The following is a 25,549-nucleotide window of genomic DNA, read 5'->3' on the forward strand; positions in this document are numbered from 1 at the left end:
CCATAGGCATGTTTGTTTCTGCTCTAATTTCAAGTTTTATTATTCTGAATTTCAATCGTATTAGCACCAACACAAAAAATAAACAAAAAATTTACTAATTGTTTTCTTCTTTTTGCAGGAATCAAAGGAATCCATCGTCATCATCAAATTGCAGGAAGAATTCCTCTCAGGTTGGTACTAGGAACACCTCCTCATCTACTCTGTAGAAACAGATTGCCAGCACTCCGACTACTACCGCCGCCGCCGCTGAGATGAAGCGGCATCTGAACCGCCGGCGGTCATTTTCTGTTTCCTTTTTCTCTCCCTTTGCACTGTTCTTGTCCCATTCAGTTGCCAAACCTACTACTTTCTCCTCCACAAGGGTGCCCAAGTCCTCAGGCTCCGGCACACCACCATCTCCACCACCATCCCCTTCCTCCTCTCTCTCTGTTTCCGGGTCCGCCGCGTCGCAGCACTTGTGAGTGCAGGGGCAGGTCAACGCGTCGCGGAGGCCATCCGCCGGCGGCACGTCGGAGTCCTCCCAGTCGCGGAGCGCCCGTTCCACGGTCCTCAGCCTCCCGGACAAGTGCAGGATATGCGGCGGTAGCGCGCGGCCGGCATGCGCCTCCATCTCGGTGGCGAGCAGGACCTTGAGGAAGTCGATCTTCGACGCCGTGCCCTCGCGCTTCGACGGGTTCGCTTCGCGGAGCCTCGACTCCAGCTCTTCCAGGTTCTTGTGCAGCGCAGCGTGTAGAGGCTGCATGGCCGGCGTCCTCTTCATGGCGTGTCGTGGTGTGCAACGAGAGCGCAGGGGTGGGCACACGGCGGCGGCGTCTGCGGCGAGTCGCTCGAAAACGAATTGGAGGTCGTATTTGGATTAAAGAGTTGAGGCTTTCGCAAATCTTTTTTTTTTAAAAAAAAACTTATTTTGAAGTATTTTTATAGATTGTCTGATTTTTTTCCCCCTAATTTACTACTATTATATTTAAGTAATTTTATAACTTATTTTAAGTATTTTGGTGATATTGTAACTTATTTTTAGCGGTTAAATAGATTATCCTATATTTTTCCTAATTTACTAATATTATTATTTTGATAATTTAAGAAAATACTTATTTAATATTGATGCTAATTTTTCTTCGTTTTATGGGCATTCTACTAATTAAATATTCATAATTTTTGAAATTTGAATAATATATATCATTAGCCTTTATTATATTTTCTAGTTTTAAAATTTAATTTTTCCAATATTAGTTTCTTCATTCTTAACAAATGTTATAAATTAAAGTTCCTAAATTTTATCTTTTTTTTATATGTTATAACAAGTGTTGATAGTTTTTATATACTTTAATGAGTAAAATGAAGGACTAAATCGACTAGTGGGTTTAAATCTTCTGGTTTACACTTAATTATACGTGATTAATTATCATTATGAAAATTAAATCTTAATTAAATGATATAATGTTTTATGTATGAAAGGGTTCCTACTAGTATACGTAGGGATATAAATGAGTCAAATTGTTATTAGTAGTTCGATCAAAGCTCGAATAGAGCTTGGAGTTGATCGAGTTCGAGTCGAGCTGGAGCCAGCTCGTTTAATATTCATGTCAATCTTGAATCTATTTAATACTGGCTCGAAGTTTGTTGAGTTTGTTCTGCTAGTTTAATATTTAAAATAATTATTATTTTAATATTAAATAATAAGTTGAGGAGGTATTTATGATTAGAATATTTTATTAGATTGGTAGAGGTTGAAGATTTGAATTTCAATATGCACTTCCATTTACATTTATATTCACTAGCTCGAATTGAGAAACTGCTCGAGCCGAGCCCCTTTAAATTTTCGCGAGTATGTAAATCGATAATCCAATTCATTCATTAATCTTGTTGCAACATCTCATCGCTAAGGGTAAATATGATATTTCAACTTGAATCCATGAACACCTATATGAGCAAAAGCATCTGGGCCTGGGGCAAATACTTATGCTCCCATGGAAGGGGAAAAGAAAAGCTCCTTGCTCTGTTCTATTCAAGTAAAGGGTGAACAAAAGCCAATTCTTACTTTCACTTTTTTTTTTTTTTTTTTTTGCTATGGACAAAAATATTTTTTACTTGAACAATGATTCTAGAGAATTAAAGAAGAGAAGAATGGGAGAGAAAAAAAATTCAAAAATTATATTTTTTTATTTGAAAAAAATGTGATTTATAAAATGATTTAAAATGGTAATTATAATCTTAAGGATGTGGTGCTATGCTAAAATATTTTTAAAAATAATAATAAAATTTAAATTAGATAATTTTTTTAGAGATCCATTTTTGAGTATTGGAATTAAGAACATTTTTTTTAAAAAAAAATGCAATTTAAAAACCATGCCCATTTAAAATCTAATTAGTTAAATGAGTACCTAAATAAACACAGCATTAAAGGCCAGCAAAAAAAAACAATTACCGACAAATGAAATGTCCATAATGCCCTTGTGGGGGCGCTGTCTGCATTTTCTTGGGCAGCCGAGCTCCGTTTCTCCTCTTCCCTCCGAATTAGGGCTCGCCGACGCCATGGACGCCCAAAGAGCTCTCCTCGACGATCTCATGGGGGCAGGTGAGTCGCTCTTCTCGCCCATTTCTCACCCTTCATCTGCTCGATCGTCTCAGTCCCCCTATTTCGCTTTCCGCAGCACGTAATCTGACGGACGAGCAGAAAAAGAAGTACAAGGAGGTCCTTTGGACGATAAGGAGGTGTGCAGGTGCTACATGGTTCGATTCTGCCCGCACGATCTGTTTGTGAACACGAAAAGCGACCTTGGTCTGTGTTTGGCTCATCGTTTATTGAGTTTATTGATTGGTGTGTTGCTATCTGTTCTTACGTTACGTTAGCTTCTTTTTAGGAGTTTGTCCTAAAATCCATGACAAGAAGCTGAAGGAGAGGTAACTACTGACTACTTAAATCGCCCAAACCTTTGGAATTTAGTTTGTATGACCAAAGCATCACCATTTTGAGTGGTTTTGATGTTTGACCCTGTTTTGAAGTCCTTCAAACGGTTTTTGTGTGGGTTTCTTTATTGTAGAGTTCAATCTGCATGCTACTCTTGTTCAGGGAATGCTGTGTTCGTGATAGTTGAATTTTGTTCGTTATGAGGTTATGCTTGGGAGAATGCTTTGAACCTTGATTATGCCTTCATATACTTTGGAGACAATAGCTTTGTGGCAGGATTCGAAGTTTGTCTTGTTTTCTTTAATTCCATAAACTCATGGGTCGGATGTGGTTCTTTAATTTGTATTGCTGTTATTTTTATTAACATCATAGAAACTATTATAGTTGATTATTTGTGACATATTATTCTTTATTCTCCATTAATTGAACCATAATTTCTGTATAGTAGCTAATTATTAGGAAGTTCTATATTTATATGATGTTAAAGAGGACAAAAAAAGATAAATTTGTCTACAGTCTGAAAAAATGAAGAGGTCCAAGGGAAAAATATGATAAAAGGTCATCTTGTGGAGCAGCTAATTTTTTTTTCCTTGGCTAGACTGTTCTTCAGCAACATAGTTTGCATTTTAAGGAGTAAGTACCATGAATGGTGATGGTTAATTTAATTCTATCTCCAGCCCAGGTAGATTGAATATCTAAGGTAAGGGGCATGCCCATGAGCATACTAATTGTTAGTTGATTTTTGTTTTTGACGTCTATGTTGAATCTAATCCATGGAAACAAATCTTGATTTATCTATGAGCTTATTCACTAATGTTCTTCTGAATTGTTAACGTCTCTCTTTGCATACATTCTACTTTTAGAAGTGCAGTTAGAGTTTATGTAAACTGTAATACTGTCATTCTCATTTTTCTTGGAAGTGTTGACTTAATTAATGTAATGGTTCACCTGGAAGATATTTAGTTTTCTTTCTCTGGCATATAGGAAGGATAGTCCGTAGATTATATTTTCATATCTCATGGATAATTAGTAGTTGAGCTGGAAGTTTGAATTGCTCAAACATGGTTTACTTCATGTTATCTAAGTATAGAAAAATTTCTGTTTTGCAGTTTTGAGAAGTCCCCTAGACATGATGCTTATGTTCTGAGGTTTGAAGCTGACCTTGCAAAATTCTGTGAGAAGCTGGTGCACTTCTTTTACCTATTAATCATTTCTTTAGCATTCAAATTATTGTTAGTTGAAGTACTACAAGTATGTGATGCAGGTGGCTGATCTAGATAGAAAAGTCAAGCGTGGCCGTAAGCGGTTAGAACAAGAGGTAGATGCAACACCTCTTCCAGTCCCTAATGAAAAACCTGAACAACTTTCAGTGTTAGAAGAAAAGATCAAGAAGCTTCTAGAGCAAATTGAGACACTTGGTGAGTCAGGAAAGATAGATGAAGCTGAGGCTCTTATGAGAAAGGTGATATAGAAATATTTGGTGCATCTTAATTTACCATTATAATTGCAACATAATTGACATTGTGTGACTAGGTGGAATTGCTTAATGCTGAGAAGACAACTTTGGCTCAACAATCTGCAGCAGCTAAGGCTATTCTTCCACAAGAGAAGAAAATGGCACTATGTGAGATTTGTGGCTCTTTTTTGGTAGCAAATGATGTTGTTGACAGGACACAAACTCATGTTACTGGAAAGCAGCATATTGGTTATGGTATGATCCGAGATTTTCTTAGTGAGTTCAAGGTAAATATTCTCAGTTTAAGTGTTTTAAATCTAATATTATCTTTGTGGTTTAGACATGCTCTCAGTATGCCTTGTTGCACAGGCTGCTAAGGAGAAGGGAAGGGAAGAAGAGAAGCTTGCTAGGGAGAAAGGAGCAGAGGAGCAGAGAAAACGAGAAAAGGATCATGGGAGTCGTGTTAGAGAGAGTCATGTGGGTGGAAGAGAAAGATCCAGAGAACATGACCGTAAACGTGATCGATACACAGATAGGGGCTATGAGCGAGAAAGATCAAGGGATTTGAGTGGCCAAGCAAGCAGGGCAGGAGGGTTGGACCGTAGGCATGACTATCGCAGAAATGGGAGAGAATCTAACAGAGACAGGTATCAGAACAGATCTGGAGCACGAAGCAGGTCCAGGTCTCCTTCCAGACATGGGTATTGATGGTCAAGAAGTCCTGTCTGACAATACTAGTTGTTACTATGAATAGTTTGTCAAGTACTGACAGCAAAGAGGTAGTCCGTTCAGCCTGTTTTTTTTCCTTATTGCACTTGTGCTTGAACTGAAGTATCGGTTTTGTTAAGACTGTGTCGCTGTCTAACAGCTCTGTTGAAGTCAATGTGGTATTCAAGTTAAAAGAAAACCAATGAGGTAGGCAAAATTGATCCCTCCCTTTTATTACAAGGTCAATTTGCTGCAACTAAAACATCCTTCATTTGTATCTATGAGCCCTTTCACAAAGCATCCTTTCGGTTTTTAGTCATTTTCTATTATAACTAAGGTGACAGATTCTAATACATGACATGGTATGGTGTTCAAGATGATGATTATTGATCAACTTATGGGGAGGTAACATTAGTTCTACCTACTTTTTAAATGCAGTTGAGCCTCTACAAAATTTCATTTGATTAACATCTACTAATCCACACAAATTCAGACTACATATGCAAAGAAAGTGTGAATCTTTGACACCCTTTTGTGTGATTCATCTTGTTCTTTTAGTTTTTATATTTTTATTCATTTTCTTCTTTGATACAGTTTTGTTTTATATTAGTTTGACCAACATACAAAGGAAACTAACAACACTCAGATTATGCTGAATGGCATAGAAGGATGTGAAAATTGCTTTTATACTTTGTGTCACTGGATGCGTTTTTTTTTGTCTCCAGTATTTCCAGGATATGAAGTCTCGACTCCTATGGAAATGATCCATTTTGTTCTCTGGTTGTTTGTCTTTGCATTTGCTCGATGGAATATTGGGTTTCACCAGCAATTATTGACAAAGTGAATGTCTAAGACATTCCTATTTTTCTTTGTAATCTGTAGACAAACACAACCTATATTTGTTATGCCTTTGTTATTTGCATGGAACAATAGAAGGGAAGAGTATGCAGATGAATTATCAATTTTTTTCATGCATTTTTCCTGTTCTTCTTCCCTTTCCTTTTCTCCAACCTCTCTTCTATTCACCGGCCATTCTAAGTCAGATAAATTCCATCTTAGGTCATGACTCACATGGCTGATATTTCATTCAAGTGTTTTAGAATTTCAAGGAAGGTAAAATCTCACATAAATGTTTCAATGCTACAGGACAATAATGATTTGTGTAAATGTTCTAAATTGGCATTCTAGCTTTCTGTGATAAGCATCGAAGTGCTTGTTTTGTTTTTGCATCTTGTTATCCTGTTTTTTACCCTAAATTGTTCATATGAGCAGTGCTAAAACAGAAAGTTTTATCACCTTTATTTGTCAGAAACATGATCTTTTTTTAGGAATTAGACTTATGGAACTATTATTACCTGGCTACTCTTGAAGAATGGTATCTCCTACGCATTCTTGAATCTATTGGACTTTAGGCAGCTTCAACAAGTAGTGGAGCATTGAGGTAACGTCGGAGACTTGGTTCGAATGGTTGATGAATTTTTTTGTGGCATAGCTTCAGGTTGCAGGCAAATAGGAAAGAAATGCCAGATGACGATGTTTCTTGAACCAATCAAGTGAAGTATAGGTAATTTCCCAGAATTATTTGCACTCGAATAGTGATGAAATTTTTGTGGTTTAGTTTCAGGTTTTTCGATAACTAGGGAAGAAATGGCAGATGTGATATTGGCTTGTATAAAGTTTAATGGAAGGAAACTATTCATGTAGTCAAAATCTCAGATTGTTGGTTAAACACGGTTTGATGAGCATGAGGAAAGAAGACACCCAAAATGTGTTTTAATCTACACAGGCCATTACAGCTGAAACGAGTAACATTGACTGGTTACACTTGAAATGTTAATGAATTCCGGTTACCCCTCTTCTCTCTTTCTCTCTCTCTTTTTTTAATGAAATGCCAGATGATGTGGCACTGGAAGTTCTCAATTCATTTTTGTTCTTGTTTGAGCCTTTTTTTTATCTGGTATTTAGTTCTTGTGAGCTGACTAATCTCGAGATAGACGGCCTGATTCAACCAGTGAACCGAACCATCGCAGTGCCTATATGGCCAGATCTTGTTTTTATTAGATCACCGGACCAGTGGACTCCATCAGGATCTGGTCGTGATTTTCCTTGTCGAGGAAGGATCGAACTGATCGACTCAGATAATTTCTCGTATGCATCTGATCTGATGAGGTAGGGGTTTTTTTTTTCCTGATTCGGTGTTGGATTGACATTGTAGGCACAAATTCAAGTAGAGATCAATGGAGGTGGAGCCGCCGGGGCGGCTACGTTATCTCATCGGAGCGGTGGTGATGATGATCAGGGTGGCGCTTCTGCTCGAGTACATGATGTTCCGCATCAAGTGCGTCTCTTCCTCCTCAACAAACTCTAGGCAGACGTAGGTAGGTGTGCTTTTCATTTCATACAACGGACTCAAATCCAGTTCGTGATTATTCGACTACTTCTGCATTTGTAAGAAGTTTTTCTTTGGCATTGGAATGCAGGACCAAGGGGCTGATATAGAGATAATTGTCAACTCCTACTGCCAATGGCGATCGTCTTGCTTCTGGTATTTTTTACTATTTTGTGGTGTGATATCTTGTATTTCTATTGATGTATTTGACGACTAGTGTAGTGTAGCTTTATCCCCTTCTTTTCCCCTGTGAAGAGTAGGATTTGTTGTGGTGGAACTGGATGCTATTTATGGTTGATTGTATTCATTGTTAATATCATTATCAGAACTGCTTGCTAATTGCTTTAATCTTAGTAATAAACAAGTTTTTAGAAGTCTTATTCTAGCCTCCAGGTGTGTCAGTGGAGTCAAGAATCATACTGAACTGTAAGTCAAAGTCAAGCATGTCAAACTTGCTTGAGTCAGAATCAAACCCGGTCAAGAGTGAGCCCAAGGTAAGTTTGGTTCACTCAGCCAACCAAGCCCAAGAAACTTGGACCCAAGTGAGTCGTATTAACCCCCAACCGAGGTTAGGCTTGCCTTCAAACTAGCTTCGGCTCGGTTGCCTCACTCGAAAAGCTCAACTCGAGCTGACCTGCCAGTCTTATTCGAAAAGCAAAGGGCTGACCTGCTAGCATCCTCAAGTCGGCCACTTTCGACCTCTACACTTCAGCTAGGCCAGACCTCTTCAGTTCAACTACACCCAACCTCCTTGTCTCGGCCACGTTCGACCTGTACACCTCAGCTAGGCCAGATCTCTTCAATTCAGCTACATCCGACCTCGGTTAGGCCACACTACACCTCGGTCATGACAGACTTCTCCAACTTAGTTAGGCCACACTACACCTCGGTCACGACAGACTTCTCTAACTTGGCTACGTCTGACCCCTTTAACTTGACTCATTCTAGATACCTCCGAAGACGATCACCAATTCTCTCTCTTTAATCATGTGGAACGTTGGTACCGTGATGAGCGGAGAACGTGGGGTGACTAGGAGATAAGGATAAAGCATGTGGATCTACGTGGCTACCCCACGAGTTGAACGTGGGATTCATATCTCACTCCTATGGGATGGTATAAAAGGAGCCCACTTTTATATGCAAAGGTACCATACATACACCCAAGACAACTCCTACTTTCCAACTTCTTGATCATCGGACTAACTTAAGCGTTGGAGTGACTACATTAAGGTCCATTTTGGCACCATTCTAACCTCCCCTGGTGAGTTATTTCAGTCCTGCGATTGATCATCTTCCCGGACCCTTCGGAGCCACACCTCCTATCTCGACGCATCCTTTGTTGGCTCAGTCATCCACGGTATTTGACTAGAACATTCAATTTGCTTCATCATTATATCAAAAAATGGTTGAGGTAGCAGAAACTCTTTCTCAATTTAATGACTAGTAGGAAAGGTTTGATCTTGTACTTTGAGTCTATAGGTCTGTTCTTCTCTGCTTTACCTAAAAGTTATTGTTGTCATTGGTTCGAAAGGGGTTTAGCCTCCTCTTCTTGATTGCCATGAACTTACACTCATGGGTACTATCATATATGCTCTTGAGACCCTATCTCATAACAATGTTTTTTTGTACTGAACTATGGTAAATCGAATCGGGACATGAAAAATTTGACAATAAACTAGTTGTCAAAGTTCCTTACCCATGATTGCGAGCTATGAACGAAGAATAGTTTTCCCCTCAAGTCTTCTGAGCTTCTATAATGAGTCGATTATAGATAGTGTAGAAGCTAGAGCAATACATTTACTTCTAGTTCACTAATTTTGCAACAAAGGCCCACCAATTTTGAGTTAATTTGTGAAATAGAAGAACTTCACAAGGCAGATGTTTAATCTTAACATATCCTAAAGAACATTTGAAGATAACCACCTATGTGAGAGGATATATGGTTCTAAACATTATGATAGATTCAACTTTTCTGACATTGTGCCACTTTTTGGGCAATTCATGCTAGATACTTGATCCTGACTTGATCATGTTTAAAAACAGAGAAGATAACAAGTTGAGGATATGATTTTATGGTTGACTGAATGAAGACTTCACGCGGTCCTATGAGACAAATAGCGTTAGTGCTGAGTCGAGAAGGGATTCCCGACGTTGGTCCACTGATGCTCAAATTAGTCCTTCGCTTAATGGAGAATAGCAGAAAACTGTAGTTAGAATTTGTAAAATAATAAAGTTGCACATACCTCCTCCGCCTATAGATGAGAACCCTCTTTTATAGTGTCATTGTAGTATTTATACCCGCATTTCAAAGTGTACAATGCTGCTCTCCTGCGGAATGCTGATATGGCGTCGCCACATCACATGCAAAAAATAAAAAATAAAAATAAAAATAAAGCACAGAACCCACAAATCTTTGCACTCTCTCTCTTGTAACGCATGAAGAAGCAAAAAAAATTAAAAAAAAAGCATAGAACCCACAAATCTCTGCCCTCTCTCTCTCGACGCACAGATCATGCCCCCAGCGAACTAGGGTTAGCAGCCGCTCCTCCCTCTCTCGCAACGCGCCCCTCTCGCCGCAAGCCCTCCTCTCCTCTTGCCGCGACACGGACCTCTCCTCCCCGCAAGCCCTCCTCTCCTCTCGCCGCGATGCAGTGCTCTCCTCCCCGCAAGCCCTCTCACCATGACGCGACGTGGCCTTCCTCTCCTCCCGCCGCGACGCCCTAGTCTCCTCTCCCGCGACGCCCTCCTCTCCTCCCCGCAAGCCCTCTCGCCGCGACGCGCTACATCCTGTCAGGTTAAACAAATTTTCTCCAGTGAAAATAAATTACCCACATAACTGCTCATGTTTTCATTTCGCAAATTTGCATTTTTTTTTGGAGTGCAATGTATCTTGTTTTATATTGTTTGTGCTGTTAAAATTACTTATTTGTGTTTCAATTTTGTTTCTGTTTCTCCAATAAAATTTGCTTCTTTATTATTATTTTTTTTACAAGAAATATTTCATGTCCCTTAAAATTTGTATTTCAAATTTGTTCGATGTTCTTGAATTGTGAGAGAACTAATATGTAGATTTGTTTGTAAATGTTTCTTGGGACCTAATTTGATCAAATTAGGTTGAATATCTCTGGCCTATATAACTTTATGATCACTGGAATAGGTTTTACACGATGGACAGGTAATGTTAAGTGTCACATTCTTGGATTGAATTGAGGCATTTTATGCACGTTTGTGGGTATTGTTAGCTTTTTTCGTTGAAAATTACATGCTTTAATCGATTTTATGTCTTTTTCTCATATTGCTGCTATTCAGGCACTGATTGCAAGAAAAATCATGGAAGTCGGCTCTTCATCATCATCATCGTTCACTCGACGACGTACGAACGACGAGCAATGTGGAGCTCCTCACATATTGTGTTATTGTGGGTTACGATCTACACTCCAAACATCATGGACGGAATCTAATCCAGGAAGGCGATTTTTTCATGTCCAAAATATAGAGTAAGTTTTCGTTATATTAATACGGTGTTGTAAGTTTTTAAATTATTGAGTTTTGATTAAGTTGATTTGAAATTCAGCAAAGGGGATGTGGCTTCTTCTTATGGCACGACCCAGAATCGTTAGAGAGAAGTAAGACAATTATTAATGAGTTGAAGAGAAATAACAAAAAATTAATGTTGGATATTAGTGAATTGAAGAAATGTACTAGTTGCGAGGGTACAGTTGAATACAATGATATTCTGGACGATGAGAACAACAATCATGTAATTATGCGGATGAGTGATGAAATACATTCATTGAATAGGAAATTTAGAGTTGCTATGGTTGTAGTTGTATGTTCTTGGATTGTGATGATAGCGATATGGTTGATGTAACTTATGTTTTGATGTAACTTGACATTGTAATGTAACTCTAAGTGGTGTAACTTGTTTTCTGATGTAGCTTGTTTTGTTGTGTGTTTACAACTTTAAGATGGTCCTATTACCGTCAAAATAGAGAGAAGAAACACCTTGCTATATATGGTTATGCATTTAGCAATTTTTTTAAATATAAATATTTAATATTATAGAAATTTTATACGAATGTCTCTGACATTTTTATTATCTAACTGTTATATTCTTTGTTTTATAGGTTGCAGATTTAAATAGCCTTGTGAATGCATACGCTGTGATACATTTTATTTCTCCAACACTCCCTATCATTTCTCACTTGTGCCATAGATAATTTTATGCCTATTCTCAAGATGTATTGAAGGCACTAGTTGTTCATGCACTTCGTACACATCAAAATTCTATATGAACTCAGCTTTCATAGGGCTTAAATTACATCCTAAATACAATAAGGTCTTCATGTACATTTTTTCCCATTCATTAGTCATTCCAATAGCCACGATGATCAAACTCATCTACATCTACATGTATGAGAAGGAAACACTTGGTTCTAAAAATCCGATTGGAAGTGTCAGAATCATCTGGGCCCCGAGAGCTCAATAGCTTCGATGATGACAGAAGAGGCTTCATTAGCACCATCAGACCTTTTGGAGGAGCTGCAAGACCTACAGCAAGTTACTTCCCCATGAGTTTCTTCAGTTTGTTCTGTTGGCCCAAAAATAGATTCAAGTATTTTAACAACTTCGGACATCTTCAGCCGAAGGGCAGGATTCGAAGAAGTGCAGAGCAGAATAACCTCCACAGCAGTTTCAAGCTGAGCAGAATTAAAAGCATCGTTGAGATCTTTGTCAACCAATTCAGGGTCTCTCTTCTCTTCATGTAAAGTCTTGATCTGCATTAGGCATTGGTTCACGAATTAATAGATAAACACCACCAGACGGGTAGCAGAATAGCTACTAGGATAGCAAAATGAGATGATGTGAACAAATGAGGTAGGATAAAACAATTATCAGAATACACTCACCCAGTTGTGAATCATTCTTTTCTGGGCATTACCATTTCCATTGCCTTTTGGTCTATGATCAATTCTAATAGTAAGATGATCAATTTCTGTGAACAGTAGAAGAGCAATAAGTGAACAATGCAGGGCCCCCACATTCTTCGAACGGTGATATTAATACAAGAAATCATACAAATTTCTGTAAACAATAGGAGAGAAATAAGTGAACAATGCAACTCAATAAATCATACAACACTGCAAAATCAATACAAAATGATATTAATGATGATCCTGTGAGACCAACTTGAGCCACCTTAAGCTTTTATAAAATGATACTAATATATCACCACTGCATTCAAATTTTAATAGCCTACAACACTTAATTCTTATTAAGAACATTAGTATAATATTACTAAACATATACCACTCCATTCTAAATTTCACAAAAGGATAATAATATTGATCCTATGAGACCAAAAAATCCATATTAACTCCTGTTGTTTCTCCACTTGCACTGCTTGCAAGAACTTCATTTTCAACTTGCACTGCTATATCCAAGAACTTCATTTTCAGCTTGCAAGAAGCATCCTGACAATTCAAAATACAATATGCAAGCATGTCATGAACCAATATCTCACAATTCAAAATGCAATATGCAAGCATCCTGACATCGACAAGCTTGAACTTTAGAATTCAAAATCATAACCTGCTTTTTGTAGAGACAGTAGGGACATACACAGTATGCAAGGATCCTAACATCCTAGCGCATGTTGTTAGAACCTGCAACAATAAAGTCAATTTATTAATTTAATTTTCTCAATAAACCATTATAATTTAACAAATTATAACTTTGATAGTACCAGCTATAGATCTCAAATCCGGTTCATATGTGTCGTCAACACTGTTAAGATTATTATCTTCAGTTGATCTGCTAATTAACACATTGTCATATTTACAAAATGTAATAAAATAAATTTGTGTTTGCAAGTAAACTTATAATAGAAATACAGAATGCCGCATACGTTTGTTGTAAATTTGGACAATTACGTTTGTCATGTAACACTCCTCGATGTCCGTATCCACGACAAAGCTTGGAATTTGAGGCTGATTTCTCCTTTGATGATTTCAATATTTTTCCACATCCCTTAGTTCTTACTGAAGAAGGATCACTAATACCAAGACCCTTATCAATGGATTTCTTTTTTTTTTTACTTCTATCATTGCATGTTGTACTAATGGACATCTCTTTCATTTTGTTGTAGATACAATCGAATTGTTCTTCTAAGAAGGTTGCCCTCTCATTACTCATAGATTCATCATCAACTAATACTGAAGCTTTATAGGACAATCTCGAGTGCCTCGACATCAAATACCTTTCTGAATCTAGATCATCAATGACATTTTGCTCCCCTAAAGCATATATTGCTCCAACTTTTGCATCTGGTGTCCATCGTTTGAGTATATACGTATCAGGCAAAAGAAACACTTGGTTAATACGAAAAAAAGCTAACATATATCTGTATGGAATGCCCTCAAACTCAAATTTTGTGCAGCTACACGATATGTAGTCCCTTTGTTTGTCATGCGTTAGCACTCTTGATTTTGAGGAAGAAGGACTTTGAAATTTAATCACATGGTAAACGGCTGAGACAATTCTTGTAAATGTCTGTTGCAGATAATAACTATGACTCTCGGTCATTTCACTTTGAAACTCCAGCTATTTCTTTTTTGTGTACAGCTTAACCATTTGAGTTTTCATTGGCCAGGTTGTCTTAACTTTGGGATGTTCATTCATATCAACATGGTCCGCAACTAACTCATTATATCTTTGGTGTCTCAGTGCTATATTAAAACGGGTGATAAAATCCATTAATGAGTTCTTATTTGAGACATATTTCTTGAAAAATGCATGTGAACCTTCAGATCTTTGACTACTTGACATTCCTGCAGAAAATACATGACTAAAATATGTTGGCACCTATATATGTCGTAATTCATACATCAAGGACAACCAATCATTTGTCTCTAAGTTATCACACTTGATAGTCTCTTCCCATGATTTCTCAAAATCATCAGATGTTGTAGAATTTACAATGACATTCTTTATGCTGTGATAGTGGTTTCGAAAAGTCAAAGGGTCTAATTTATCTGGAAATTTGTTTAATATGTGTCATAAACAATATCGATGTACTGTTTGAGGGAAAACTTGTGCAATGACTTTTGTCATAGCAGGATCCTGATCAGTGATGATAATAATAGGTGCACCTTTAGGCATGGCTTCTAAGAACTTTGTAAGTAACCAAACAAAAGACTCAGTTTTCTCATCATTTAGAAACCCACAACCAAAAAGAATTTTCTGATGATGATGATTAACTCCTACAAATGGTGCAAAAATCAAGCCATATTTGTTGGTGTTATATGTCGTATCAAATACAACTGCATCACCAAATACACTATACGCCCTTCTTGATACATGATCAACCCAAAAATACCTACTAAATCTATTATCGGAATCAATCTCATAATCAAAGAAAAAAGCAGAATTCTTCTCTTGCTCAGATGTAAATAACTCAATCAATGTTTCGGCATCAATACCCTTTTGTTCATCCCTTAGATTCCTTTTAAAGTTTCTAATATCTTTTTCTGTACAACCAACCCCCTCAGTGTCTCCATACTCTATCTCCAATAATCGCATTTGTTGACAAGTTGATACATTAGCCTCTGAAAATTATTTTGCCAATGTTTTCTTTGCTGCCGAAACATTACGATGCGAGCGTAACAAATGCACCTTTGATGGAGTCGAGAGTGGATGATTATGAGTTTCTATGAAGTTACTGACAATCCAATTAGGTCCCATATGTTTCTTGACAAGTGCAATATTTGCCTTACAACCCGTTCTAACTGCACCACGTGCTCTTTCCCTTGTTAGTTGATCAGCGTTTACATGCTTATTGTTCCGCATTATATCTGTATGCCCTTTTTTAAAGCATACAATTTGTTTCCACGTCACTTCATTTGCCATCTTGTTTTTCCTGCTCGTGTTATTCCTTGAACTAAATCCTGCTTCTCGTGCATATTGGTTATAGAATGAATATGCATCCTCTAGTGATACGAATTCCATTCCAATTTTTGGCTTTCGATCATCTGTAACTTGGTGAATGAATTCTTGATCATCAACTCTATTTTCCTCCATTTCTGGGCACCCTCGCATTATATTTGACAATAGATAAATAAATAAATACTACAATTTTCTAAAACAAAATAACAGTAACAATCAATCTTTCACAGATACACAAACAATCAATGAGAAGGACACATTGCCCTCTAAAAAAAATACAGATTTCGGAAATGAAAAACATCAATGAGCTAAGACTGATGGATCAAATATTTGTTGAAATTTACAAAGCCATAGCAGATACTAAATAAATTTTATCAAACTTACCGTCTAAAGGAGCAGTTATATTCCAACTTCTGGGAAATCTTCAGCCACTGTTGATTTTATGTTTGTAGCTGCTGCAAAATAAAAAACATCAATGAGCAGTTTTGTGGGCAAGACATCACTGGAGAAAATTTGTTTTACTGGAGAAAATTGTTTAACCTGACAGGATGTGGCGCGTAGCGATGAGAGGGCTTGCGGGGAGGAGAGGAGGGTGTCGCGGGAGAGGAGACCAAGGCGTCGCGGCGGGAGGAGAGGAGAGCCGCGTTGCGTCGCGGCGAGAGGGCTTGCGGGGAGGAGAGCACTACGTCGCGGCGAGAGGAGAGGAGGGCTTGCGGGGAGGAGAGGGCCGCGTCGCGTCGCGGCAAGAGGAGAGGAGGGCTTGCAGGGAGGAGAGGAGGGCTTGCGGCGAGAGGGGCGCGTTGCGAGAGAGGGAGGGGCGGCTGCTAATCCTAGTTCGCTGGGGGCGTGATCTGTGCGTCGAGAGAGAGAGAGAGGGCAGAGATTTGTGGGTTCCGTGCTTATTTTTTTTTTATATATTTTTTGCTTCTTCGTGCGTTACGAGAGAGAGAGTGCAGAGATTTGTGGGTTCTGTGTTTTAATTTTTTTTATTTTTTTTTTGCTTCTTCTGCATGTGATGTGGCGACGCCAAATCAGCGTTCCGCAGCATTCCGCATGAACCGTTCCACAGGAGAGCAACATTGTCAAAGTGTATGCACTTTTTCCAAACCTTCCTAGGAAAAAATAAGTCAAAAAGTGTCCCTGACACATTTCCTTAAGTGAGTACACACATCCCTGATGTGACAGGCTAGAAGTTTCTAAAACACAGTCTGGTTGTTGGACATGCTCCATTGTCAGTGGTACAAGCCTCCAAAAGAATATGATGAGATATGTAGGTGAGTCTCACTATAGGCCACCCGGACATCGACAGGAGGCCGCTCGGCAAGGATATCTTGGCTCGGTCATATTGAACAAAGCTATATTCCTTTATTCGACCTTTATATTGTTTGAGCCACCTTTCATCCGACCGGTCATGGAGTCTGGCCAGGACGAGGGTCCAGGTGATTTACACCTTGTCTCATACCACAGTCACAGGCTCCCCGCGGTCGGTCGAACAGTCACGTCCGACCGATCGTGTAGCCCGTTCAACCCACTACGCCCTACCGGTGGACCTATACTTAGACTATAGCTCCATATCAATCGCTTTTCTTATTTTGACCCATCTTCTATGGGGTCCTTTTTCATCCCCATGTCAATACTAATTCGTGAAAAATTATTAAGTTTACTATTATACATAGATATATTAAGGTAAGGTCACCGTTTCGATACTTTGAGTAGCTAGTTATGAAACTTCTTTGCCTAGTCTGAAAATTCTTGTGTGTTGTCGAAGTCTTGTCACGTATTTGAATCGAGATTTTGTGTGCAAGATTAGAATTTTTACACCTTGCTTGGGTAGATCCATCTAATAGAGTTGTGGTCGCTAACCACAGAGAGTTCATACAATGTACACAAATTATCGCAAAATGAGTTGGGATTAGATCTATCGTATGATGGTAGCAAAATCAAGCTGCCAGATATTTCAGTTACGTACTGAACTGATTGTCCTAAACTAAGAGCGAAGAACACACTAGGTTTTCACAAACGATCAATGTTAAATCCTCACCGATTGTTATCACCATTAGTGAAACTAATCTTTACATTTTTCAATTGTTTTTTTTATATAAAAAAATCTATTAGAATTTGACACGCAGTTGTTTCATTCATATCTATCTTCTAGACATTCTCGATGGCTTTTAACAGTATTTTGTATTTATGTATGTCTATAAAGAGACTTCTCTGGACGCTGGAAAGTAATTCACTGATGCATCTGGTTAATCTACTTCTCTGGACACAGTAAAAAATCGAGGAATTTGAGTGTCATTGCCATTTAGTTGTGCTACCAGCCTACCATACTGAGCTAATTTAACGAATAAATAATTTTACAATAAAATATTTTATATAAAAATTTATCTAATTTGTCCCGATCTCACTCAAGTTAGACCATCTAGTTTAACCGGCCCACCTGATTCTCCTAGGGCTTTGACCGATTGGCTCGACCCACCTAACTTGCCCCGCTTTGGTCTGATCCATCTGACCAACTTAACCTGCTAGACTAAATTGTTATAACAGACTTAACCAACTTAACTTATGCATTTGGGTCCGCTAAAATAAGGGTATAAATGAACCAAGTCGCTTATGAACTATTCGAAACTCGATTCGATAAAAGTTCATTTGAGTTCGTTTAACTAGACTCGTTAAGATAAATAAACTAAACTCAAGCTTCACAATATTCGACTCGTTAATTCGTGAACATGTTCGTTAAGTCCATGAATCAACTTTTAAAAAAAAAAAAATTTGATATTGAATTTATAGATTTTACACTCTACTTATGAAACATATAGATAAATATATTAAATTTATTTATTAGAATAAAATTATAAATTATAATAAGAATATTATGATTTTCCCTAAATATATAATTTAGTTTTTAATGAATATTTAAATTTATAATTTATATTTATTAAGTTCGTTTAAACTCGATAAAAGGTTGAATAAGCTCGTGACTCATTATGAATATATTTGTTAAATAAAGCTCGAGCTCGGCTCGATTATAAATGAGTCAAATTCAAATATTCATGAGTTCGACTTGGTTTGACTCGATTACACTCCTGCCACTAAATCTATTTAGATTAGTCTAGTATACCTAACCCATTTGAGACAAATTAGTACTAGAGTAATGATATATAGAAGAAAAAAAATTTAGGAAAAAATTTAGAAATAGATACATAAATTGATGACCCATCAATTTTATTTGTATGAACCTATTATTTTATATATCTATACTTAAATTTTTTTTCAGAATTTTCCTTATATACATCCTTTTTCTTAGTATGGGCACATCATAAAATTAGATATAATATCATTTATTCATAAAATAAATAGCAAAATTTTTTCTTAGTATGGGCACATCATAAAATTAGATATAATATCATTTATTCATAAAATAAAGAGCAAAATTTAAAAGGATTATTATTATTATTATAGTCAACGAAATATTTTTTCATTTATTATAAAAAAATCATGTACATTTTATTTTTCAAAATCACTTTTATATTTTACACGAATAACTACTACACAATTATAACCGCTATAATTTCAAAACTACCATAATTGTAATAATTATAATTATAACCATTATAATTCCATAAATACCATAATTATAATAATTATGATCTCATAATTATTACAATATAATATTAATTAATATTAATCATAAATATGATAAAAGATAATTTATCCGTCCATGCACCTTCGCCAATCCATCTCTAAATCAATACTGATGAATTAAATCATACATAACTATTAAGACAACTATTAGGACAAATAAGAAATAACTAAGGTAATGTAATGATCATAATGTAATATTGATCAATATTAAAGAACTATGAACTATAATATAATTTATTAAAGTAGAAATGTTATTATAATATAATATTGACTGTATTAACCAAAATAAAGTGTTATATTATAATTTATAACTGTTACATGTTTAGAGTTGAAATGTCTATGTTTTAATAATTATGAACTATAACTACTATCACATAATTTAGGATCAGAATTGAAATGTCACTGTAGCATGTATCAACTAAATACATCATCCATGGTTTCTTGCACAATTCTACTCTAGTCAGTGAACTCAACAAAGTTTGAAATTTATTGACTTTGAATAAATTGAAAGTGCCACGCTTGGTAAACAAGCGAAATCTAGATTTAACACCATGCCGATTAAGAAGCAAATAAACATATCTTATATCGCAATACACCGATTTGGTTTTTTTTTTTTTTTACCAAAAGTGAAACGGAAGCAGAACTACAAGCTAAAAAACTTTGGACAAAGTAGCTTCTGATTGTTACCATCTAACATTTCGAAGCCAATTCTCCAGTTGATTCAACATGAAAACAAGTGTTCCTGATACAAATGCAAACTAATTCATACAAATCCTCCAATTGATCAAAAAAGAAGGGAAAGTAGTTGCTTTGGTTTAGGAGGAAATACAGCATATCATGATATCCAATTCCTGCCTGCAATGAACAGAATTAGGTTTCATGTCAAATTTAAGAACCTAATTTTGAGTGTTCATTGATCGATAGAAGTGCTGTTTGAGACTAATAATTTGTCACACTGTTTTTCCTGCTTTGGCAGAAGAAGTCTTTAATAGTAGACAAATGATCATGTAGTACAAAAAATCTAGCATCATTGAGGAAGCTCATTGTTGTCGGAGGAGAAATAATTAAAAGTAACTTGAAAGGGGCATGCATAACTGTAATCGTGTTCGTCAAAAGAAGTGGGATCCAACCAAAAAAAAAAATAGAGGTTAATACATGGAGTATATTTATGCAATGATCAACATTGCTAGATGCTACAAAAAGAAATAATAAAGTAGTAGAGCGAGAAGAGGAATTCATGACAATAGAAGTTTCTAAGAAGAAATACCAAGAGATCAAACTCAATGTTAAGAACTAGTAATAGATTATTTTTTTAGCTCTACGATGGCACTTGCACATAAAATGTTTGAAGCAAGATTTTTATAGCTAATATTGTCATGAATTGCTTAAATGAGAGAACTTATTAATTTATAAGACTTTACCATTTGCCTCAAATGCCTAAAATATTTAAGCCAAAATTATAGTAGTTCACTCATTTAAGCTAATCAACACAAAATCACACCCTTAAAATTTATCAAACGAGTAAAACCAAGTCAGATGCTCAAAAGCAAATTGGCTATTACTTCCTACATTAAAAATCAGCTTGCACAAAGCCATAGATAACAAGTTATACGAAAGCTAAATAGAATAAGAGTACCTGTTTCCATTTATCTTGACTGTGTGGGAGAGCAAAGTAGACCTGAGGCATCTGCTCCAATCACTGCAAGCTCACAGACAGAGCAAAGATGCCCCTCAACAGCTGGTACAAACCGAGCTCCACAATAAGGACAGGAAGCATCTTTTTGGCCCCGATAAATAGGAACATATGTTTCGCCACACACTACAAAAGGATTTCTATAATCATAGTTGAGCTGATTAGCATCCTTTTTATCACCGCAAAGTTGAAGCACCTGCCTAGCCTTCTTTGCTTGGATTTCTGTTGGGCTGCTCTCAAGAAGCATCCTGGCAAAATTTGCTGCAGTAGCATAATTTCTTCCCTTGTAGCAGATAGTCATAGCATTAGTGAGTACAAGCCTCATATGAATCTTCTGAAGCTTACAGTTGGTGAAATAGGCTGCAAGCTCCTGCTGTTGAATAGAATTGTCCTTGATTTCCTTTCTTTTAACTTCAATTTTCAAGCCCAAGACATACTCTCTGGCAATTTCAATCAACTCCTTCACTTCATCAACTTCCCTTCTCGAATCCACTACAATAAGTGGAATTGTGTATAAAATGTTGAGAAATAGACGTAAGGCCTCAGGAAACTTTCCATCAGTTGTGGCTCTGTAAGCTGCCTTTAGCTTCTCATCCATCTGGGAAAACTTAACTACTAAAGCTGGTGGTCTTCTCACGTTAGGACTTGCAGATTCACTCCAATTCTTCTCAACAGCAGTTGACATGGCTGGAGCAGAAGCAAAGGCATTTATGTAGGTTTGACTTCCTACAAAAAGATCCATGAACAAGGGCTTCATAGGAGCAAAATTTTGTATGCCCAATTGCCTGGTAAGCAAGCGCATGGCTGTATCAAAATCTCCAGCAGCCGCATGCTCCCCTGCAAGAGATGACTTTTGAATCCAGATTTGGGTAACAGGCATGCCAGGGTTAGGGGCAACAAATAAAGCACGAGCATTTCCAGAAACTTTTGGCGTATCAGCATCTGCAGGTAATTCCAAATCCTCAAGATCCCATCCTCCCTCCTCATTATCTTCATTTCCAGTTCCATCCTCCAGTTCTGCAACTATATCGGCATCCTGGATCATGCCGTCCACATCAACAATGTCTAATTCCTCTTCGCCCCAATCAGCATTGGCCGCCTCCTCCTCTTCATCCTCTGCTTCCTTCCTAGTGTCCAGCCCATTGTCAAAGATACCTCTCATTACTCTTAGCAATGGCCAATCCCCAGAGCATATCAGAGGTGAAGGTGGCAACAGAAGAGAATGCTCCTTACCTTCAGGTAAAGAGGGAACATTTTCTCCCAGTTCAGTAGAAAGCCTCTGAGCAATTTCCATGAGTCCATGAGTTGCAGCAGTCACATATGCTAGAGACAATTGGCCAGCATTTTCCAATATCTTTATACGTTCATGGACATCACCAAGGTACATGGCATTATGGAATTGGCCCATAATATCATTCTTGATTTCAGCTATTCTCAGCATTTTGGACAGCTTTTCTCTGTTACCAGTTATGAGATAAAGAAAAGATAACCTCTCAAAGTTCTTTGTCCTCTGATATGCATATTCCACTATGCTAGTATTTCCTTGTCGAAGGGCCTCAACACCCAACCTGTACCAGTGGTCTTTGTCATCAATCTCTTTTGCTGAAGCGACAGCAATTTGGATGTTACCACTTTCAATAGCTAGGTTGAATCTAGTCTTTTCATCTTTCACAAAATGCAGAGCCACTTCAGGAAAGCCTTTCTGTTGCAGATATGAAATGACAGCTTGTCCACAAAGCTGTGAGTTCTTGATCATATTCATAACATGATCATATCTTTTCTGCAACAGGGAGAGCTTGAAGATGTACTCTGTTGAATCAATTGATATCACACGGCTCTTACCATCTCGATCCAAAACAAATATATTGTTTCCAGATACCTTGGTAATGTACACAGTATCATCAAGCGTTTTTATAATTCCACTATCTCCATTAGGAAGGCAATACTTGATATGATTCAGTGTAGTATAAATAAAGACACCTTTTTCATCCCACGCACCACTTTTTACGCGTATTGCTTCTTGCAATGTGCAACGGTGAACAAGTTTCTTGCTAGCAATTATTATAGCATGCTTACCTAGCAGCGCAACTGACTCCATATCACTTGACCATACAACATATTTAACTGATGGGGTTTGAAGCTCTCCAACCACAAGCCTCTGTTGAAGGTCAAAAATGACGACCCTGTCCTCAGCTCTGCATAATACATTACCAGTTCCAGCATAGTATATTGCATCTGTAACAATTGGAAGAAGACTCTTCTTTACAATCTCATTCTTAAGATTCTTGACTACGGCTTGATTGCTGCTCTTGTCCAGAACAGCGAATCTATTACGAGCTACAAAAACAGCCGATGCTCCCACTCCCTTCCTTGCATCCTGCATATAGTCACCCCTTCCAACAACATCTTTAGGAATCACATACAACTCATATGATCCACCATCCACGTCAGAACATACCAAGACAGCATTCTCTGTTGAGCTGAAAGACAATGTTCTAGGTCCTTGGTTCAAGCTAATGGAACCAGGCCTCCTTATCGAAACAACTTGACTGTCCTTTTGAGATGAGAACTCATAGGCATGCAAGAAACGATCTTTTACATAATATAAAGTATCTCCACTGACAGAGAAAGCAGGTCGCTCCCTCTCCAATTTAAAAACAATCATTCCACTATCATGACCAGCAGCAAGAAGGTTCATTTCAGGATGTGCTGCAAGAATCCAGAAGCGATCATGTTCTCTACGAAATGTCTGAATGCCTGTTCGTTTTGTAGCATCCCAAACGCGAATACTTTTATCTTCTGAGTTGGATACAATGATATCTTGCTTTGCATGAAACAACACAGAAGACACATTATTCATGTGACCTCGCAAAGTATCCACCTCCCAAGCTTTTGTATCTGCAATACCACAGGTCCACAGATATATAATGGATCATCTTTCATTTGAAAATTTCAAAAATATTATTCAAGAAGCCAAGAACTTCCTAACGATATAGTATTAAATAACCAGTATTCTATGCTCATATCTATTGTGTGTTATGTGATATTTAGGATTCAATTTTCCTGAGATAAGGTAGTTTAAGTACTCTAGATAAGATCACAAGCATGCCAAAGACTCAAAGAGAGATTTTTCTTTTTTAAGTTACCATTCATTCTCCATATTTTCACTTGTCGATCATCTGCTCCAGAAACGATAAGAGGCAAACTAGGGTGGAAAGACGCCCAATTGACTCCTCGATCATGACCTTCCAAGACATATTTGACAACAGCATCAATACCGCCAAATAAATCCGTGTTCATCTGTCCCAGACGCAGGAGATCATCAGCCGGAGCAACCTTTTTCCTCAGTGCACTAATATCCCAAACACGGATAGTCTGATCCAGAGATGCAGAAACGACCAGTTCTTCTTTAGGATGAAATGAGGCACACATCACATAGTGATTGTGCCCTGTCAACACTGAAATGCAGGTTCGAGACTGCCAATTCCAAATCCTAATAGTTTGGTCATCGCTCGCGCTGACGATCCATGGATGCTCATCATGGAATTGCACAGTGCGAATGTAATCAAGATGCCCAAGGAGGGTGAATAAGCACCGGTGTGTCTTATAATTCCAAACCTTAATCTTATAGTCATCACCTGCACAAACAAACAAAAACAAATGAAAAAAACAAAAAAACAAATTGGACACTGAGGCTATTGCAAGAGATCTGAACAAGTGAGACTAAGGAAAACAACATATAAAACATCCCCGAAGATCCATCGCCAGACAAAACTTTCAGCCACAATTTTACAGGAGATCCATCGCCGAGCGAAATATTCCTATCTAATGTCAGATCTGGAAAGAAAAATGCGATCCAACACGAGGGCAGATAGATCGAATGAAGTTGAACAATCTGAGGCAAAGACAAGGATCACTCACCTCCGGAAACGAAAAGGGGTTGGGACTTGTGGAAGTGGACGCCGCGGACGGGGCCCTCGTGCTCGTCGAAGCGGTCGATGAGGGTGCCCATACGGTAATCCCATAGCTGGATAACGCCGCTGTGAAGGCTGGCGAGGATCCAAGGCCGCTTGCTGTGGAAGCTCAGCCCCTTCACCCGGTTGCTCTTCGTCTCGAACTTGGTCAGCATCCTGATTCCTGCGAGACCAACCGAGACACCGAAACAGCAACAATAACAGCAAATCAGAGGCGAAAATGAGAGAAACGTAAACACTGGAATCAGATCTAGGGCTGGGATCCGAGGGCAGATCTAGGGAAGGGTGTCCCGACCTGAGAACCTAAGGACCTGGATCTGGGGATTAGATCGCCGCCGGGAGGGTAGCTCGACGATCGAACGACGGTGGAAGGGGGCTCTTCGTTCCGGCTACGCTCGGCTTTTCCACTCCATTCTCTATCTCTCTTCTCTCTCTCTCCCTATTTCGCGATGCTTTCGGGTTTTTCATGTTTTCTCTATTCACCCCGTTTCTTACAATTCACCCCTTGCATTTTAACTAATAACAGTTTGCGATTCATTTTACCCTCCTCTAGTCCTCTTTTTCTTTTTTTTTTAAACAAAAAATGGAAATGACTTCCTAAATAATATAGATCATAATAAAAAAACTATTTTTTAAAAAAAAATCAAAAAAGTGCACCATTAAATATTCTATTTCAAGATACGCTTACTTAATATTTCAAAAATACTCTTACTATTACTGTTACAATATATAAAAAAATTATAATAATATAATATTATTATATTATCATATACTTAATAAAAAAAATTATCTTAGCCGTCCTAGTGGCTAATCCCAGCTCCACGGATAA

The 25,549-nt window shown here is 37.7% G+C and overlaps 2 protein-coding genes, 1 long non-coding RNA gene and 1 pseudogene across 4 annotated transcripts; 2 read left to right on the forward strand and 2 right to left on the reverse strand.

Annotated features, from left to right (window-relative positions):
• The first annotated feature begins 2,433 nt into the window (after positions 1-2,433).
• LOC122036498 lies at positions 2,434-7,789 on the forward strand (annotated as a pseudogene).
• An 840-nt stretch (positions 7,790-8,629) lies between these two features.
• LOC122036491 lies at positions 8,630-11,402 on the forward strand. The gene is made up of 3 exons (XR_006127399.1): positions 8,630-8,821; positions 10,774-10,961; positions 11,039-11,402. It is a non-coding gene; the product is annotated as an uncharacterized LOC122036491 (long non-coding RNA).
• A 525-nt stretch (positions 11,403-11,927) lies between these two features.
• On the reverse strand, positions 11,928-15,312 carry LOC122036522 (protein NSP-INTERACTING KINASE 1-like). The gene is made up of 5 exons (XM_042595874.1): positions 15,139-15,312; positions 13,057-13,130; positions 12,825-13,014; positions 12,375-12,509; positions 11,928-12,242 (listed from the first exon to the last, which is right to left on the reverse strand). The coding sequence occupies exons 1-5, from the start codon at positions 15,310-15,312 to the stop codon at positions 11,928-11,930; spliced, it is 888 nt and encodes a 295-aa protein (XP_042451808.1).
• Positions 15,313-19,517: 4,205 nt separating this feature from the next.
• LOC122036479 (coatomer subunit alpha-1-like) lies at positions 19,518-25,185 on the reverse strand. 2 transcript variants are annotated; one of them, XM_042595806.1, is made up of 5 exons: positions 25,016-25,185; positions 24,668-24,883; positions 23,893-24,384; positions 20,690-23,644; positions 19,518-19,908 (listed from the first exon to the last, which is right to left on the reverse strand). In XM_042595806.1, the coding sequence occupies exons 2-4, from the start codon at positions 24,873-24,875 to the stop codon at positions 20,700-20,702; spliced, it is 3,645 nt and encodes a 1,214-aa protein (XP_042451740.1). In that variant the 5' UTR covers positions 24,876-24,883; positions 25,016-25,185; the 3' UTR covers positions 19,518-19,908; positions 20,690-20,699. The 2 variants fall into 2 exon arrangements, with proteins under 2 accessions (XP_042451740.1, XP_042451741.1); XM_042595807.1 differs by having other exon boundaries at positions 19,681-19,795.
• Between the last annotated feature and the right edge of the window lie 364 nt (positions 25,186-25,549).

The sequence above is a fragment of the Zingiber officinale genome, unplaced genomic scaffold, assembly GCF_018446385.1.
Source record: "Zingiber officinale cultivar Zhangliang unplaced genomic scaffold, Zo_v1.1 ctg167, whole genome shotgun sequence".
Lineage (NCBI taxonomy): Eukaryota > Viridiplantae > Streptophyta > Magnoliopsida > Zingiberales > Zingiberaceae > Zingiber > Zingiber officinale.